The sequence below is a fragment of the Vanellus vanellus genome (genome assembly GCF_965231255.1).
Source record: "Vanellus vanellus genome assembly, chromosome: 4".
In the NCBI taxonomy this organism is placed as follows: domain Eukaryota; kingdom Metazoa; phylum Chordata; class Aves; order Charadriiformes; family Charadriidae; genus Vanellus; species Vanellus vanellus.
The window spans coordinates 10,541,244-10,560,923 of NC_138909.1; the positions used below are offsets into that span (position 1 = coordinate 10,541,244).

The following is a 19,680-nucleotide window of genomic DNA, read 5'->3' on the forward strand; positions in this document are numbered from 1 at the left end:
GGAGCCGGGACAGGAGGAGAGCGGCAGCAGCAAGCAGGGACAGACAGATAGACAGACAGACAGACAGAGAGGGGTTAGGCGAAAAAGCAGCGAGAGAGGAGGGGGGGAAAAAAAGGCAAAAAAACTGATCAGCACATCCATAAAAAAGCAGAGTGGTGGTGATTGATGATGAGCGTAATAATAGCAATAAAAGAAGAAAATGAAAGACTGTTAATAGAAGAGAGAAAAATCTAAAATCTTTAAATAAAAAAAAAAAAGGAAATCCCAGAGAAATAAGGGAATGAAAGTTTTGGGTAGCAAAGCTGCTCTCTGCCTTTTTTTTTTGATATGAAATCTTTTTGCGGGTTATAATTTTTGTTGGTTGTTTTTTTTTTTTTTTATATAATTTCGCGGTTTTCTGCCTTTTTTTTTTTTTCTTTCTCGCATCTAAAGAGGGCATGTCCACCGGCTCTTCCAGCAGCATCTACCCCTCCAGCTCCCACCAGGAAGACAAACCGAGGACAATCTTGAAACATAGAAATCTCCTCCTTGGGATTTGCTGCTGCTGCTGCCTCCGCCGCCACTGCTGCTGCCGCGGTGCAGTGCCAAGACTCTCGGAATAAATAAAAGCGGGCTACTGTGTATTTCTAGATACGTCCAGCTAATAGCTATTATTAGTTGGCCGTTTATTTCGAAGATCACAGATGAAGTGGGGACGCCTGTCTTCTTCATTTGGGCAGCGTGTGAAACAATAATACTCGTACCAAAAAGGAGGGAGATGGGGGAGAAAAAAATCCTAACATGAATCAGAAGAAATAATATCTAGCATCCCCCACCCACCCCCCCTAAATCAACCTTTCCCCCCCCCTCCCCTTTTTCCTTCCTCCTCCCCCGATCCCTCTCTCTCCACACGCTCGCAGGCGCGGACACACACACACGCGCGCACACACACGCGCGCACACACACACACACACATAGACAGACACCCGCACACACACGGACAGACAGACACGCACAGGCACACGCACCGTACTGTGTGTGTTTTCGGAGGAGAAGGAGGAGGTGGTGGCGGTGGCTTTTGGAAGAGGAGGAAGAGGTGGCGTTGGGGAGGGGGGGGTCTCTTTCCCCGTTTGGAGATGATCGCGCTATTCCTCTTCGCCTTGCTCTGGCTGGTGGAGGGGGCCCTTTGCCAGCTGCATTACACGGTGCAGGAAGAGCAGGAGCATGGCACGTTCGTGGGGAATATCGCCGAGGACCTGGGCTTGGACATTACAAAACTTTCGGCTCGCCGCTTCCAGACGGCGCCCATCTCCCGCAGCCCTTACCTGGAGCTCAACCTGGAGACCGGGGTGCTCTACGTGAATGAGAAGATCGACCGGGAGCAGATCTGCAAGCAGAGCCCCTCCTGCCTGCTGCACCTGGAGGTCTTCCTGGAGAACCCGCTGGAGCTGTTCCGGGTGGAGATCGAGGTGCTGGACATCAACGACAACCCGCCCTCCTTCCCGGAGCCCGACCTGACGGTGGAGATCTCGGAGAGCGCCACGCCGGGCACCCGCTTCCCCCTGGAGAGCGCCTTCGACCCCGACGTGGGCACCAACTCCCTGCGCACCTACGAGATCACCCCCAACAGCTACTTCTCCCTCGACGTGCAGACGCAGGGCGACGGCAACCGCTTCGCCGAGCTGGTGCTGGACAAGCCGCTGGACCGGGAGCAGCAGGCGGTGCACCGCTACGTGCTGACGGCGGTGGACGGCGGGCAGCCCCAGCAGCGCACCGGCACCGCCCTGCTCACCATCAGGGTGCTGGACTCCAACGACAACGTGCCCGCCTTCGAGCAGCCCGTCTACACCGTGTCGCTGCCGGAGAACTCGCCGCCGGGCACGCTGGTGCTGCAGCTCAACGCCACCGACCCGGACGAGGGGCAGAACGGCGAGGTCATCTACTCCTTCAGCAGCCACATCTCCGCCCGCGCCCGGGAGCTCTTCGGCATCGCGCCGCGCACCGGGCGGCTGGAGGTGAGCGGCGAGCTGGACTACGAGGAGAGCAGCGTCTACCAGGTGTACGTGCAAGCCAAGGACCTGGGGCCCAACGCCGTGCCGGCGCACTGCAAGGTGCTGGTGCGGGTGCTGGACGCCAACGACAACGCGCCGGAGATCAGCTTCTCCACCGTCAAGGAGGCGGTGAGCGAGGCGGCGGCGCCGGGCACGGTGGTGGCCCTCTTCAGCGTCTCGGACCGCGACTCGGAGGAGAACGGGCAGGTGCAGTGCGAGCTGCTGCAGGGCGACGCGCCGTTCCGCCTCAAGAGCTCCTTCAAGAACTACTACACCATCGTCACCGAGGGGCCGCTGGACCGCGAGCAGCCCGGCGGCGACGCCTACACCCTCACCGTGGTGGCCCGGGACGGCGGGCGGCCGCCGCTCAGCACCACCAAGTCCATCCAGGTGCGGGTGAGCGACGTGAACGACAACGCGCCGCGCTTCAGCCAGCCCGTCTACCAGGTCTACGTGAGCGAGAACAACGTGCCCGGCGCCTACATCTACGCCGTCAGCGCCACCGACCGGGACCAGGGCGCCAACGCCCAGCTCGCCTACTCCATCCTGGAGAGCCAGATCCAGGGCATGTCCGTCTTCACCTACGTCTCCATCAACTCCGAGAACGGCTTCCTCTACGCCCTCCGCTCCTTCGACTACGAGCAGCTCAAGGAGTTCAGCTTCCAGGTGGAGGCCCGCGACGCCGGCGAGGAGCCGCAGCCGCTGGCCGGCAACGCCACCGTCCACATCGTGGTGGTGGACCAGAACGACAACGCCCCCGCCATCGTCAGCCCCCTGCCCGGCCGCAACGGCACCCCGGCGCGGGAGGCGCTGCCCCGCGGCGCCGAGCCGGGCTACCTGGTGAGCCGGGTGGCGGCGGTGGACGCCGACGACGGGGAGAACGCCCGCCTCACCTACAGCATCCTGCGGGGCAACGAGGCCAGCCTCTTCCGCATGGACTGGCGCACCGGCGAGCTGCGGACGGCCCGCAGGGTGCCGGCCAAGCGCGACCCCCAGCGCCCCTACGAGCTGGTCATCGAGGTGCGCGACCACGGCCAGCCGCCGCTCTCCTCCACCGCCGCCATCCAGGTGGTGCTGGTGGACGGGGCGGCCGAGCGGCCCGGCGGCGGCGGCGGCGGCGGCCTGGGAGCGGGGGCGGGCGCGGGGGGCGGCGGCGGCGGCGGCGGCGCCGGCTCCGGCGAGCATCGCCCCAGCCGCTCCGGGGGGGACACCTCGCTCGACCTCACCCTCATCCTCATCATCGCCCTGGGCTCCGTCTCCTTCATCTTCCTGCTGGCCATGATCGTCCTGGCCGTGCGCTGCCAGAAGGAGAAGAAGCTCAACATCTACACCTGCCTGGCCAGCGACTGCTGCCTGGGCTGCTGCTGCTGCTGCCCCTGCTGCAGCCGGCAGGCGCGGGCCCGCAAGAAGAAGCTCAGCAAGTCGGACATCATGCTGGTCCAGAGCTCCAACGTGGCCAGCAACCCGGCGCAGGTGCCGGTGGAGGAGTCGGGCAGCTTCGGCTCCCACCACCACAACCAGAACTACTGCTACCAGGTCTGCCTCACCCCCGAGTCCGCCAAGACCGACCTGATGTTCCTCAAGCCCTGCAGCCCCTCCCGCAGCACCGACGCCGAGCACAACCCCTGCGGGGCCATCGTCACCGGCTACGCCGACCAGCAGCCCGACATCATCTCCAACGGCAGCATTCTGTCCAGCGAGGTAAGGCCCGGGCGCCCCCCATCGCCCCCCAAATCACGCCCACCTCCTCCCTGCCCTCTAACACTTGGGATGCTCCAGTGGCCGGAGACCCCCGCCCCGGCCGGCCCTGCCTCCCTCCCACCGAGCCCGTGTCCGGTCCCGTCCCGTCCCGTCCCGTCCCGTCCCGTCCCGTCCTGTCCCATGTCCCCCCCCGGTGCCTGTGAACGAAGCTGGCCCCGGCCGGCCAGCAGCGGGGCGCAGAGACCCTCCCCAGCCATCAGCTGATCGCCTCTGGGTTTGGGGTTTTGTTGGGTTAATTTTTTTTTTTTTTGTTGGGGGGGATACTGCTTTTCGCAGAGTCGCTGCAGCTGACAGTCGTGAAATGACGTGAGGCGTAATCACAGGGGTTTCTGAAGCTACATCTCACAACTGTGTCTTTTTTTTTTTTTTTTTTCCTGAAATCTTTGCATGTGCAAGTAAGGCTTTGGGGGAACCCCCCTCTGGGACTGTGACAATCTCCACAGTTAGCAGGAACTTTAATTAATTCGTGAGTTAGGGTTTATTAATTGACTTTTCTTTATCTGAACAGCTCTTAACGCAAAGCTGAGTTCGCAAAGGAAAGCATCGAGAAAAGAGTTTCCGTGACATAACATTGCCCCCCATTAAACATGTTACCCATATTGTGTTATGTCGTGTGTAGAGAATTTCTATCAAAGCGTGTGCCAAGCCATAACACTCCCCTGTTAATTATTTTCTACTGAGTTAGCTCATGCATCCTCTCGGTACCACCCTGCCTGGGCGCTAATGAAAACAACGCATTCTCTCTTAACACAAATACCAAAACCTAAATACTTTCCAGTCTGGCAAAGGCGATTTGAATGATATTTTCTAAAGCGTTAAGTTTCACAGTAAAATTTCTAATTCTGGCTTGTAAGGTTGACCTTTCCTCAAAACGACTATAAAACTCTGTCTTCTGTTGCCTTTTTAAGGACTTGAGGGTATCTCGATGTATTTTCTTCCTCAGGGTGCAGTAACTGTACTGTCTCCCCCTATTTTTATACACTGGAATTAAAAACGGGCTGAAAACTAGATTACAATAAGTTTGTTTTCTCAGGCCAAGTCATACACAACTCTAGAAATAGTTCTGTTGATTTTTGTGGGAGTCCTTGCGATGCTCAACAGCATGCACCGTGAGAAAACGTGTCAGAATCTCATCCCAAAAAACTCAGGAAAAAAAAAAAATCCCTCATGCCTTCCCATCTGTGTGAATAAGAGCTGGGTATTTTTCCCTTACATCCTAGAAACAGATTGTGTGGGCCTACTTGCAGCTAAACATTACCGTTTATAGTGAATATTGTGAGCTGCTCCGGTGTATTTTCTGATGCTGGTTACAGAAATATCGAGAGTTAAAATATTGCCCAATATTTTCTTTTTTTTTTTTTTTTCCCCAGACAAAACATCAGCGCGCTGAGCTCAGTTATCTAGTTGACAGACCCCGACGAGTAAACAGGTATGAGCTCCCGTGCCTTGTTTTCCTAATGCATGCTTTAGCGAGTCTGAATGGGACGCAGAAATGTGTGTACTGCGGATGTAGAATAGCAGTAAAGCCATGGGAATTCGAATGTATGCAGACGTATGAAATAAAACATGGGCGACTAAATGAGTTTGAATTACAGCTTTGCTGAACTGGCTCCCAAAACAACCGAAAAGAGAACAAAATCTTGTTTTGTATGAGCCCAAAACGTGCTTTAAATACTTATGAATGCTTCTGTAGGGTCTTCCAGAAAACATTGGTGTCTCTGAGTTAAAATTTAGCTATGCAGCTTAAGTAAGCTGCCACCACCAAATTATTTAGACCGATTACATGAAAACCAGGCGGAGTAATAATTCTCACCGTCCGTTCCAGCTACGCTACCAAGGTCTGAACATACCAGTTTTGGTTCTGGTGGACGGAGCACCCCTGCAGAAGCGGTGCAGCAGAAAGGAGAGCGGGTGAATGCAGCACCGGGTTTGGCCATGTGATGGCAGAAGAATGTTTTATGAGTTCCTCTTTCATGTTTATCCTAATGTAAAGATGTTTCTGTGTCTAGTTCTGCATTCCAGGAAGCAGACATAGTAAGCTCTAAGGACAGTGGTCATGGAGACAGTGAGCAAGGAGACAGTGATCATGATGCCACTAATCGAGGTCAATCCTCTGGTAAGTCTGATAAGAGAATGGAAATAGTATATCTTTGAGTAGGGAGACTAGAAAGAACAGTGCCTCATAGGAATATAACACACCAGTGGCATAAATAATGTGAGCACATTGTACGGGAGGTATGTACGGGGTTCATTCAGCTTGCTGCTACAGTTACCTGGGCAGGGAGACAATTTTGAACCCCTTTCGTTCACGGGCCAGAGTTCATCTTATTCATGTGGCTGGGGTGGGGAGGGGGAGGTTGGTATGTTATCCTGCATCATTTGCTGTAGCAAAACTTCCTGCACATTAAACCAAAGTCATTGGTATGTTTTATAGTGCCTTTTTTTTCCTTTCTTTTTTTTTTTTTTCCCCCCCAAAGGCAGATTTGCAGAATTTGGAAGCATTAGGCAGTTTTGTTTAGTAGGCACTTCAGCTGGCATGGCAGTGTGAAGTGCAGGGGGAGTTCCCAAGGGAAAGAATGAACCCAGGGATTGAATGACAGCCAGACTGTGAGGATTTTTGCCGGGGATCGGCGGAGACACGTTGGGTGCTCTGAATGTGTAATACATGTTTTGAGGAGTGTTTTTTAATTCAAACTGAGGCACCATATAGTGTAAGTGATCTCCATGTTAATAAGGCTAAGGTGTTCTTGAGTACATTTCATTCAGTCCTGACAAAGGAAAGAAATGCTTTAAAAGGCTATGATTTGAATCACCCAGAAAAGATATACATTGCAGTGTTATTCCCATGTGTGCGGCTTGCTGTCTGTGCCCTCATACTGTCGGTTTTCCTCTGAAAGGGACATTTGTTTCGAGCCTATGCATTAGAATTCCTTCTCACCCTCGCACTGCATTTGAGCCACAAATGCTTGCGCTTTCTTCCCTACCAAAGTCTCCGAAGGTCTGGCATGTCTTGAGTCACTACAGCGATTTCTTTCCCCTTGTTTCCTCTCTGCTTTATCACGTATAAGGTTTTGCTACAAGCGTGTCATACAAAACAGTGCCAGAGTCTCTCCAGTTGTCCTTTCCCCCCCCCCCCCCGGCCCCCGTCTGAGAAGATACCAGGGCGAGGGACACTGTACTGTCACAGCAATGCTGCCTCACCCGCGTGCTCTGTTAACGTCCTCTATTTTCTTGCTGCTGGAGTCACTGTGCCCTTAACCATGGGAAACCCAGGCACCAGGGGAAGAGGAGGCTGCTACAGGGCCCCTTTATATTGCTGCAAGTCATTAATATGCAGACCTAATGAGACTCGAGAAGAGCCAAGAGTCTCCGGAGCTCCCCGCTTCTTGCAGGGCTTCATGCTAAGTGAACAGAGTGTCTATTTTGTGTCTGGGAACCTGACAACAAACCAGGTCTTGCCAGAAGTTTACATCCGAACACAGAGCCTCTTTCATTTTTGGCCTATATATGGCGTATGATTTATTGTTGTTTTAAAAAGCCATGTATTTAGCCTCCCCCCCGCCCTTTCTTTTGCACTGTTTCTGATGCAGCAATCAGTGCTACTGAGTTATAAAAAGCTCCCTCTCCTCCTGCCCTCCCTGCATTCCTCTTTCTTTTTTTTTTTTTTTTCTTTTACGCATTTTACTGCAGCAGTCATCTCAATGAACATTTCAATCAGCTTAGTCCCTCAACATAATGAACCATAATAACCAAACAGGAGAGAAAAGAATAAACATCTGCAGAAGGGGCTGGATTTGACTGATGGTGGGAATATAATCATATAGTTGCACATCAACTGAAAGCTATTTTCTTTTAGATGCATTCAGGGCTGTTATTGTTGTGCCTCTGCTCTCTATTCTTTCTCTCCGTTTTAAAAGTAGTCTATCTCAGATAGGAACACTGGAACTACTGTCAAACTTGGCATTAGTCCTTAGCCGGGTAAATTCTTCATTTTCATCATTCCTATTTTTGGGGGAAAAAATCTATTCTATATTTTCAAAATAATTTCAAATCATTTAAGGATCTGATGTGATGCGTGAACTTTTATGTCTTCAATGGTGATTACACATGAAGTAATGAAAGCTGACAATTAGATTTGGTCTGCTTGCAATTAACAGTTTGAACTGAAACCTCAAATACACAGAACTTCCAATTGAATATATTTGTGCTGTGATTTAAGAATAATTTGCATGCACAATTTTTTAAGTGCTAGTTCCAAATTGGTATGTGAATACAAATCTCTGTGGAAACTGCTTTAGTCTTCCACATACGTATAAATACAGTTTTCCTGTAAGTTGTGGGCTGAATCCTGCTGTCAGGATGCTAGGAACGTGCCCCTTGACCTCAGTGATGACAAGATATTTTGATATAAGAACTTCACTCTTGCTATTAGCATTTGCTGATGAATTTTGTGGGGGGAAAAAAAAAAAAGGAGCAGAAATCTTGTTTGATCTTCAATGGCTAGAAGAAATATCTGAGGGAATGCCTTCTCAGTTTTTCAGTCTTTCTGGTGCTCCATAATCAATTCTTTCTAAATTATTGAAGGAAAACACACATGGCAGAAGTTTGGGCTGTTTTTTTTCAAGATGTTACCTGATACCGTGCAGTGCCATACTTGTTTTCTAAAAGCATTGTATTTGCATACAACAATATTTAGCAGTTAATTCACATTGACAAATCAAACTCGCTCCCTACCAGTTCTAGTCAGCAGCATATTCTGCTCGCAAAAACCTTTTTACTGTTCTGTACATTCTGTTACGGTCACCAGCGAGCAGTCCTGTGGCACACAAGGAGCTATCCTACAGTAGTCCATTGCTAGCCAAGCTGACTGTCAGAAGTCATGGTCAGTTATTAATTGGGAAGGAAAACATGCAGGATGAAAATCTATCAGTGTGTCATAGATTTATCCTGCACAAGTATTTAGTGAAAATTCTGAACTGTAGCTGTTCCACTTATCATAAAATGTTTCATTATGTTTTGAAATAAGATTCTGGTTCGCCTTCCCACAACATATATTTTCTTGATAGTGATTTAATCATGGCTTCACATGTGCTGGAGTGTTTGTAAGGGATTCATATTGTTCCCATTAAAGTACCACCTGAACGCCTCGTAATTACCCACGTTCTCATCTGCCTTAACATCCATGGAGTCCAAAAGTACCGCCATCTGCATTTCGCGGGGAATGGCAGGTAGCGGGGTACTCAAGAGCCTGATTTTCATGGATGGAGTAGTCATTTCATTGACTGGGATAGGAACCTGAGCTTTTGGGAAAATGACTTTCCAAAGGTGAAGAAGCACGAGAAGTTTTTTGGCAAGCGGAGGAGGGGTTTCTCAAACCTTGAGCGTACGTTCTAATTACTCGTGCTCTTCTTTGTCTCAAAACTGTTGAGACAAAAGCTATTTGTTGTAGAACAAATGCAACTCATACAAACACTACTACTTATTATTAACACGCTGTATTTCAATCGTGTTCTGTAGGAGTAATTTCTAAGCATGCGGTTAGTTTATTTCCCATGGTTGATTAAATTCTTGGCCTCCCTTGTGAAATTGCCGACTTGGGTGCCAATTAATACTCTGCGTGTGCGTATGTTTAAATTGTATGATTAGACACCTGTCCTGTCAGATCTGGACTGGTGCCATCAGCCTATTTCCTACGGTTGCTCACGAGGTACTCCGCTTTCTCAAACCGAACACGCAGAGTTCTTCACAGTATTACCTTCGTTGCACCTTTTTCACCGAATTGGCATGATCTCTGGGGTGCACTTCAGGAGGGAATAGCCAAGATGTGGAGCTAAGTGTAAGCGTACTGTCATGTATGTGCTGTAAAATGCATCAGCTTTTTTGCTACTCTCCTCTGGGCAGTACTGGACAGTATGCATCGGTGACCAGCTGAGACCTAAAATTAGGCTTCCACTAGTGGACTTTATGAAGGGAATTGATAGGGGGGCTAATACAAAGGCACAGGGTGAAACATCTGCCTCGCGCTTTTTCGGTACGGATTAGGTAAAACCCCAAGAGGGTTAGTATGCGTTATTGCAGGAGAGCTCTGATATTTCGGTGTTCATAAGGAGAAGAATTTGAGAAGCCAGAAGAAGAATTTTAGTGATAAAGGGACAGAGAAAACCAGTATTCCTTCTGAGCCTATGCAGAGTGACAGCTAAATCCTGTTTTGAAGATCACTTGGGCTAAGAGTCTATCTCGGATAAAGTGAGAGTGAACATGAAAATGGCTTAGAAAAGTGCTTTGACTCAAGCTGAGGGCAGTTTCTTTTTCTTTTTTTTTTTTTTTTTCCCTCTTCTTTCCTTGGGCTGCATGCTTAATAATGTTCACATCTCAATGGTCCAGATAGGGCTTTGAAGTTGAGATTTGGGAGAGCCGAATATTGAAGACGTTTGAGTCTTTATTCATGTTCTCATGCAGATGAAGTCAGTTTTATCCAAGGCAGCACACCAATTACTTGGCACGAAAGAATGATAATAACTCTGTTTCATGAAGTTCAGTAGATAAAGTCTCCTACGAAGGAGGTTAACGTCATTATCCTTATTTATCGACACAAAACGTGAATCATGGGGAAATGAATAACTTGCTCAAGGATAAGCTAACCAAATGGACAGTAGTTGTGGCAGTGGAGCTCTGAAAAGGTTCCCTACGTCAGGCCTATCTCGCACCTAACTAGCTTTTTTTAAGAAGAGCTACCACAGAAGAAACAGAAAATGCTATTTAATTCCAAGTGAAAGCCAAAGTTACAAAAAAAATGATGACACGTCTTGGGGGGGAAAAAACAACCCTCTCAATAGCAATACTACAAAAATACTTTGTCACCATTTAATTTGTATTTTTGCTTTTTTATTACATCATTTACTGGGTAATACATAAGAACGTGTTGACTCATTGCTCTAAAGGCTCGCTGTATGGCTCTTCTCCCTTAATTAAATTAAGAAAGAATACATTATTTAAAAATGGTTTTAGGCCTAATTTTTGCTTTGATCTAAACTGCCTTTCAAACCAATTGGAATTCATGCACATGGAAATTTTGTTTTTCTCCCTTTGAAATATGAAACGGCAGCAAACTGGGAATATGCTTCAGAAATGCAACACTACCAAGTACCTGAGTCAAAGCACCTGAGTTCAGGAAATTCAGATGCAGATATCAAACCTAATATTTAACTCCCTTCCTAGTCTTTTGGTTTCCTTGGGGGGGGGGGCGGGGGCTTGTTATCCTTCAATATCTGCAAAGTTAAGGTCGTGTGAGAGCTCACGTTGCCCACTGGCCTATCTAGTAATAAGGCTCGAACAAATAGGAATGAACTGGTGGCCTTTGCCACGAGCTGTTTTATGTAGGCTGTATTTGGAATAGTGCAATGCTTATCGTTTTTCAGCACTTCAGTGCACTATACTATCTGCTTGTATCCACAAAGGACATTTGAAATTCATAATTCAGAGTCACCTTTAAAATCTCCGTTTATCTGCATGCAAGGTCTAATATGATAACTAAATGAAAGATATAAAGCATTTTTCTTTAATGTGGATTTGCAATTATGATGGATACTTTGGTTCTGAAGGATCATATATATAACCAGATTTATGAGGGAGATGAGATGGAAGTGTTATACAGCTGAACATTTCTTTTTGTTATAAATCAAGACCATGATTCTTGGTGTATGAAGGAGTTCTGTGCTGAATGTCTTACTTCGTTTACCCTGATATATCCTTTCTTCTTGGAAAATGGCAGATAGCCTGTCTCCCCCCCCCCCCCCCAGTTTTTAATGTTTTTCAGTTAGAAACAGAGAATTCTGTACCATGACCCACAGGAAAGAGGTGGAGGAAGAATAGCCAGCATTCGTATCATAGTCAGTGTGAATATACGTAGGTGCCCAGGGATTTCAAAATCAGACAGCTAATTTGAATTGCTTTTCTGTCAAAATACTGAAACCAAGGGCTTGGTTCTGCACCCATTAGGCTCTTGGGGAATGTTGTGATTGATTCAAGGAGGAACAACACCCAGCCCAGGCCTCTCTGAACATTTTGTTCCCACCTAAACAAGCTTTTACATTCTAGCTGTGTGTTCCAGCACTGTATATTAAAATTCAGTTGCATACGTACTTTTTTTTTTTTTTTTTCTTTCACAAATTCTCATCTTCAAGGGGGGAAAAGTTTGTCATACAAACTTACATTTTTATATCCCCTACGTTCATTACTTTGTTTATTCAAAATCCTGATTTATAGCGGCTATAACATCTCTTTTATAATAAGCTGTTATGTAATACTATTCAGTGCACTGCAGTAGACAAGCAGTATTCAAAAGGGAACTAAAAAAATAATATTTGGATAGAGACATTTTGCAGTTTAGCAGCTGATGTGAAAACAAAATAGTAAAATGGAGGGTAATTTTCCAGGGGAAATAAAAATCCATGGAGGGGAAAAAAAAAAGGGTCTATCTTTGAATATCTATCTTAAAAACAATATTATTATAAAATCTCCCTCCCCACTGACTAAAGAATATAATTTAATATTTGTCCATAAGTTTTTCTTTCTCCTGCTGTCTTGCAGGAAACGCTGAATGAATATGGTCACTGATACGCTGTTAGCAAAATATAACTGTAATCATTTCCTACTAAAAGTAGGGTTACTTGTTTACGTGTAACTTCGCTGGGATGTCTGAAAAATGAAATAACCATTTTGCATTGTCACTTAAATCTTCTGAATGGCAAAAAGTTAGATTCGTAAAATAGTCTTTTCTTGCATAAGAGATATTTTTGTGCAGACGTTTCAGTACGTAAGAAACACACACACACACACACAGGGTTTTATAGACATTGTTATATATTCATTTCTTTCTGGGAAGCCCGCATCTAAGCGTTTCTTTTCAGTCTTTGATAGCTACTACCACTATGGAATTTAGATACGATTTGTACGCCTTGCCTGACGATCTTCATCTGATTTCTTAATCATATCTGCAGTTCACGTTTGCGTTCTTCAACAGTTCACTGATCAGTAATTTATTTTCAGACTTCTGCATGCCAATTATCAATGCAAGGTTCTAATCGAAACTGGACCTAGCATTGTATATTTAATTTAAAGTTAAAAAGTCATTATAAAGTGCGATTAATCTGAGATAAAAAGCTTTTTTTCTGTCTTCATATTTTTTCTAAGTGACTGCCTTTAGTACTGAAGCACTTGTTGATAGCTCAGAAAGATTCTCGCCTGCTGAAGAGCTTGTTTTTTGCAGTGTGAGATATCGCATAAATATTACTAACGCAAGGCAAATTATGGTTCAAAACAGTGGTAGAATTCTTAATACTAATCCTCACACTGGAGATCAAGCTAATCCAGTTCTTTACAATGTTGGCTGGTGAATGAGCTACATTACATGAATCTTATTACAGCTGTTCAAAATTTTTTCATATTTCTCTTGCGAGTAGTGTCATTTTTTTGTAATTCTAATGCAATGCTTGTAAATGCAATGTTTATAACAGATTCAGTTCAGTTTTGACATACACCTATAAGACACTCGGTTCTCTTTATAAATACAAGAAAAAGGATATTTCTTTACTGTTCTGCTTTTCTGTACCATGTTGAACGTCAACTTGGAGACGCTGGTATTTATTTTACTCTCTGCCTATGATTTCATACACCATTCCTCTCAAAACAAGTATAATCCAACAACTTAGTGACTCACAGTCAGGAAATACTCTTTTGGAAGGCCGATCTGAAGGTAGTCAATAGAAGCATCGCTTGTCATTTAAAATCTTAATAGCATTAAAGGATTTGTAAGCAAACAAATGGCAGGGACAAGTGTTTGCTTATATAGGGGAAGCATTAATAATTTTGCCAATAGTCTCCACAGCCATGTCGCGTTGGACTACAACTACCTTTGTACCGCTAATTACAGTAATTTATTATAGGATTCTGTCCCATTACCTGGATGACTCGATGATAGTAAGGACTGCTGCCCTAACAGTGAAAACTACCTCTGAAAGAATGATGTAACATTGATTAAATAAGCCATCCCGATCACTTGAAAGCTGGATTCCTACTTTGTAAGATCTGCTTTTAATATCAATAGGCTCTATCTGTATACTAAAGTATGCACAGATAGTTCCTTTTACAGGACTCATTAATATTTCATTTTCGTAAGTGAAATCCGTGATTCCTCAATCCGGACGTTTCATTTCTTCGGTCAGAGACACATTTATGTAGAAACAATTCCTTCGTGTTCTTAAACAAGTACTTTCAACTGGTGAACCACAGACATCAACCTACCAGTGGAATGGAACTTTATTTGAACGAGTTCTAAACAGTGAGATCTGCAAGTGATTTTGTGAGGTAGATCCACCAATAATCATCTTCTTGTGATATTTTTGTGTATGTGTGACATTCTGGCATTTAGTTACGCTTATTAAGTGGTGTCTTTGACTTCTGAAGACTGGACAAGCAGCTATTTTTAATTTTTTTTTGTTGTTTTTTGGTTGAGGAGATGAAGGTAGTGGAAGAAGTTCTTACGCCATTTCTCTTTCCGCTTCTCTCTTTTCTCGGCATAATCTTTCGTATCTGTCAGCAGCTGTTGATGATGCTGAAGCTTATATCTGTAGTTTCTTTTTCTCTCATGCTTGCAGGCATGGATCTCTTCTCCAATTGCACAGAGGAATGTAAAGCACTGGGCCACTCAGATCGGTGCTGGATGCCTTCCTTTGTTCCATCTGATGGACGCCAAGCTGCAGATTACCGCAGCAATCTGCACGTACCTGGCATGGACTCCGTTCCAGACACTGAAGTGTTTGAAACACCAGAAGCCCAGCCGGGGGCAGAAAGGTCCTTCTCCACCTTCGGCAAAGAGAAGGCCCTTCACAACACTCTGGAGAGGAAGGAGTTGGATGGACTGCTGTCTAATACACGAGCGCCTTACAAACCACCATATTTGAGTAAGTACTATTCAAAAAGCTGTATGAAAGTGTTCCCTTTGCGGGAATAAAAATTAGCTCTCTCTGCTATTCATAGGAGGAATAATACAGGCACAATTTTAGGAGCAGTGGGGAAAAATGGCTTCTCTTGGATTCAGGCACCACTGAAGAAGGCATTGTGCGATGCTTTTAAAAAAAAAGACAAAACCTTGATTGTTTTTAGTATGACATGACTATCAACAACAAAAGTATCAGCTGATAATAGCAGGGGAGTTGCTCAATTCTTTTTTTCTGATGCTGGATTATTTTCAAAGTTTTCTTGGATAGATGGTTTAAACATTGACATTGCCAGGCGAACATTTTTTAAGACTAAAATTAAGTCGAGAGAACTGTCGTAGCAGCTTCTTTTTATCATTGAGCAGTATCTTGTGAATAAAGTCGATGTCTGTTATTTTGCGTAACTATTTACATAGTTAACATTAAGGGTTTGGAAGGAAGAAGACAAACCTTTTTGCCTTCGGTCTGATCATCTTGCAGCCTACATAGTATTGACTTTTGTCAGTGCTCCTCCGTGCCTTCTGTCTTGTTCAGAATCTTGCCTCTTTAGTCACCTTTTGACTATGGCTGGGTGGCATGAAAGAGCGTGATAGATCTCAAAAAGACTTTCCTAATTCCTTTTGGAGTCTGAGCCAGTTGTAGAACCCTTGAGTAATACTTTGATCTAATGTGTCTTTTCATTCCATTAGCAGCCTTCTGTATTTTATTAGAGACTGTAATCTCCTCAACTTCAAGAGTTTATGATGTTTATCTCATCCAAATAAGCCGAAGACATTAACATTGCAATCCCAACCCTTTTAAAAGCAACAAAAGTCTTTTAGGACAGCAGATCAGGGGTAAAAAAAAGAAAAGAATCTCACTGAACAGTATTAATTTATTTATTTTTATAAAGGATTTAGTTGTTCTGAAAGGTGCTGCGCTGGCAGTCCTGGTGTGTGAAGATCTTTGCTACAGATCATTCTCAGTACAGGCAGCTCAGCTTTCCCTTCTTAATTAGCTGTCCAGGTATTTCAGTCCTTCAGAGACGTCTTTTTACCGCTTCACTCTTTAGATTTGCTGTACTGAAAGCTTCTAAATTTGGCTACCAGTTCTCATATGTGAAAGCCATTCCTAAAAAACCTGTCCTGAGACAATCAGCTTATTTTGTGTAGGCTAAACTGTCAGGTGTGTGGCCATACTCTGAAGCCCAATGTGAAATTTCACTTAGCTATGACCTCACCATCATTCACCTCCAAGAAACATTCCTGAGCACCAAGCTGTAATCTAGCAGTACCAATTTCATCTCTATCACTTCAGTTGAAAATCTGAGTTTTGTAGCACTGGTGGTCTAATCACAACAGCGTTCTGATGCAGTATGTGCATTACAGTGGCGATTATATCTGGTGACACCACAGTGGCAGTTCTGTTCCGTTTTGTTCTAGGCCTGGGAGTTTTATTTCAAATAAGAATGAAATGTTTATTTCATTGATAGTTTAGGGATTTTAAGTTTTATTCAGCTAACATAAGTAGTATTGTTGAACAACATGTTTACTCATAGACATTGGTCTACATTTTATGCTTTTCTGGTATAAGGGCATTAAAAATTGGAGGTAAAATGTCGGAAGAAAACAATATATATGAGTGGTATTACGTAATCCACACTTGAGAATCCAGATTTAGTTTTGCTTTTTTTCTTCAAACCTCAAAGCTAAAGCTGCTACAAAACAAGAGTAATATTTCTCTGTTTTATTTTCCCTTATTTAATATTTTCTTTAGTGAAATTTTAGATTATAGTTGTGTAGTAAATAACAGGAGCAAAGAAAAGAAAGCACAATAGTTGTAGCAATGAATAAATAATTCATTATTAATAAAGTATTCCATGAATAAGGCAAGAGGAACGCATAAGAAGAAGTTGACTCAGGAAGGAACTTTAGTTGAGCCACCAGGTAATTGCAATTGTAATAAAATCAGATTCCACTTCTTAAAAAAGAAGATTGTATCAAAATCAGTTTGTCAGTAGAGTGATTTTTTAAAAGAAGCGATGAAAATGTATAAAACAGAACACTCATATTCAGCAAAAACACTGTATAAAAAGTTGCAGCATGTATGAAAATGGCCATATGAAAAATCAGTAGCAAAGAAGGAAAAATATATCACAGAATGTGACAAATATTTGAACTAAAAAGTTCTCAAAAAAAGAGAGATTCTTAAGCAAAATGATCAGAAAAGAGCATAAGTTCTAGCAGGAAAACTTTAGGATAGGAATTAGTGGAGGTAAGAGGGACTTCTTAGAGCAAATAGCCAAAGGCATGCAAATAGAGACAATTTTTAAGATGTCACATGTAGTAAGCTCGGAGAGAATTGGTGGGTCTCTTGAGCTGCAGTTAGTGAGGACAAGGACATTGCAGAGATTCTAAACTGCTTCTTTGCATTTGTATTTACCAGAGGAGGGACAGAGACAGACAGGCATATTTAGGAAGCCACCTGTCCCAGGTAACCGTTTCAAATAAATGTGTGAGACTGAGTCATGGAAGAGGATGTTATTGAAAAATTCACTAAAACAAATAGGAAGAAGTCAGCGGATTATGTGTTTCTTTAATTTTCAATTTCTAGCAAAAGGTAGTAACCAAAGAATGTCAGAAGTTGTGTTTATCATTAAAAAATGATACTAGAAGATCTAGAGACCAGTGAGAAACCTTAGCATAGGACACAAAATTGGAACTCGGGGGTTTTAGGAACAAAGTAGCTGGCATCTGTCCAGGAAAACTGCCCAGAAAGATTGTCGATCTATTTGAATTTTGATAGAGTGGGTGAGAATTAATCAATATCGTGTATTTGAACTGTCAAAAAAACCCTTTAGCGTGGCTTCTGTGTAGTAGAAGAAGCAACTAAACTAAGCAAGTGTTGTCACAGGGCAAAGCATTACCAGACTCTCTGTGCCTAAGCAAAAAAAATCATAAGGATAAATGGCACATTTTAGCAGAAGCAGAGCTCCCCAAGTGTCCATGCAGAGATCCATGGAGTTAAAAAAACGAATTGTCTAGAAGTGGAAATGAGAAAAGGGGGGCGGTATTTGCAGATGGCATGAAATGGTTTGGGTCGATCGAGTCGCTACCAGACTACCTATGCCCACACTGTGCAGTGGAGCACGGTCCAGAAAACCCAGTCCGCTTCTGACCCAGCTCGCTCTGGAACTGAAAGCGGGAGAGCAATGTCAGCATGGTGGGACTGCTGAGCGAAATTACTGGCATAAGCCGTGCTGTTAGCTCAATAGCTACGCGTGTAAACTGGTGGCTCTACGCGGAGCTTGCAATGTGCCATACGCGTGCATCTGCTTGTGTGTCTGCTTGGCGGTCCCTGCGCTGTGTTCCGATGGGTACGTTCAGTGCAGAACCTTAGGAAAGATAAATGAGGAAGGCGATGTGAATTATCACGAGGAATTTGAACTCTTCTTGAGGAAAAAAAGCATCATGGAATAATTCCCTGAAAAGTGTCCCCCTAATGTACAAAGCCAGCCAGAAGGAAATAAAATGCCAGGTTGCAAAAAGGAACTGAACTGAAAATACCCTAAAAAAGTATTACAGAAACCTCACAGAAAACATACCACTATGCTGCTCTAGCCAGTCTATTCGTTCCATGGAAATACATAGCTTAACGGCAAAAATACTGAAAATATTTCTATGCAAAGTCATATCAAAAGCTTAGTACTAATTAATTCAGACAAGCTGTGATAGGGACACGAAGTAAACAGGAGACCGCGTGAGAACAGAGAAGGTAAGCTGGGCGCTTCCGTTTGCCGTTCGCAATAACAAGAGAGCAGCAAGGCAGCGAAACAATTGAAGGACACGCAGGTCATGAACTGATAAGATCACACGCATTTGATAGAATGATACACATTTGACACAAATAGTACAGTAATCTGTCAAACTTATGATTATGGGGTATGACTGAAACCAAAGGTGTAATAGCGGGGATTTGGGTGTTTGCTTTTTGGTTGGTTGAGGTTGAGGCCATTGCATGGATAAATGAAAACAGCAGCGGCTGTATTACAAATTCTAATGTAGAAAAAGATATAAATCCTCATACTTGAAAGAGTTTCTTTATGTCCCATTGTCAAATTTTCACCTTACTGGTCTAAGCCATTGGACTTACTCATACATAAGCATACATATTCTGTCTATTATTCTGTGCAGAATACACCAAAAGTAGATCTCTTTGTACTCAAATAATGTATTTTGAAGACTATATTTTTTACATAAGTTTTAAGTATTTAGTATGAATACAAATTATAAAATTGTGATGGGATCAATAAATTGTAGGGTTTTTTGAAAATAATTTTATCATAGAGAGTAACTCCAGGATTTTTGTAACTTGCATATTCTTCTTACTGTGTAATTTACACTTATTTCTTCTTATTCATCCATGTGATTTGAACACTGCCATTCTGCAACCAGTTAAGAAATTTTCATAATGACTTGAATGTTCATAAAACATGACCGGAGAAAATAAGTGAAATAACACTGTTGAAGAAAATAAAACGTAGCTTTTGAGTAATTCCTATATTTTAAAAATAGATTCTAACCATTTCTACCTAATTTTTCATTCAGTGGTGCTTATATTAGCCATTATTTGTATAAGTATTTTTACTATAGTGACTAAAAACCCCAATCCAAGTTTCAAACTCTGTTGTACCAGATTCTGTAGGATATCTAACAGAGACCATCTTCCCGATGAATACCTGATCGGTCTGATTCTGAGCTATTTCTAATATTTTGGACCAGGTCCTCAGATGGTAACAGTAGGAACAGCACCATTACATTCATATCAGTAGTGTTTTGGTCTATAATTGATGACAAGAAGTAGCTTTAATTTATTTTCATTTTTCTTCTGTAGTTGTGGATCATTCGAGATGT

General features: G+C 44.0%; 1 protein-coding gene across 2 annotated transcripts in view; it reads left to right on the forward strand.

The window, feature by feature from the left end:
• Positions 1-1,115: 1,115 nt before the first annotated feature.
• Positions 1,116-19,680, forward strand: part of PCDH10 (protocadherin 10) — a gene marked incomplete at both ends in the record, with an annotated part of 28,982 nt that continues 10,417 nt past the window's right edge. For both annotated transcript variants that reach the window (XM_082482158.1, XM_082482159.1), the window contains 4 exons: positions 1,116-3,731; positions 5,162-5,220; positions 5,801-5,907; positions 14,447-14,752. In XM_082482158.1, the coding sequence (XP_082338284.1) occupies positions 1,116-3,731; positions 5,162-5,220; positions 5,801-5,907; positions 14,447-14,752 (3,088 nt within the window). The remainder of the gene's footprint in view (positions 3,732-5,161; positions 5,221-5,800; positions 5,908-14,446; positions 14,753-19,680) is intronic.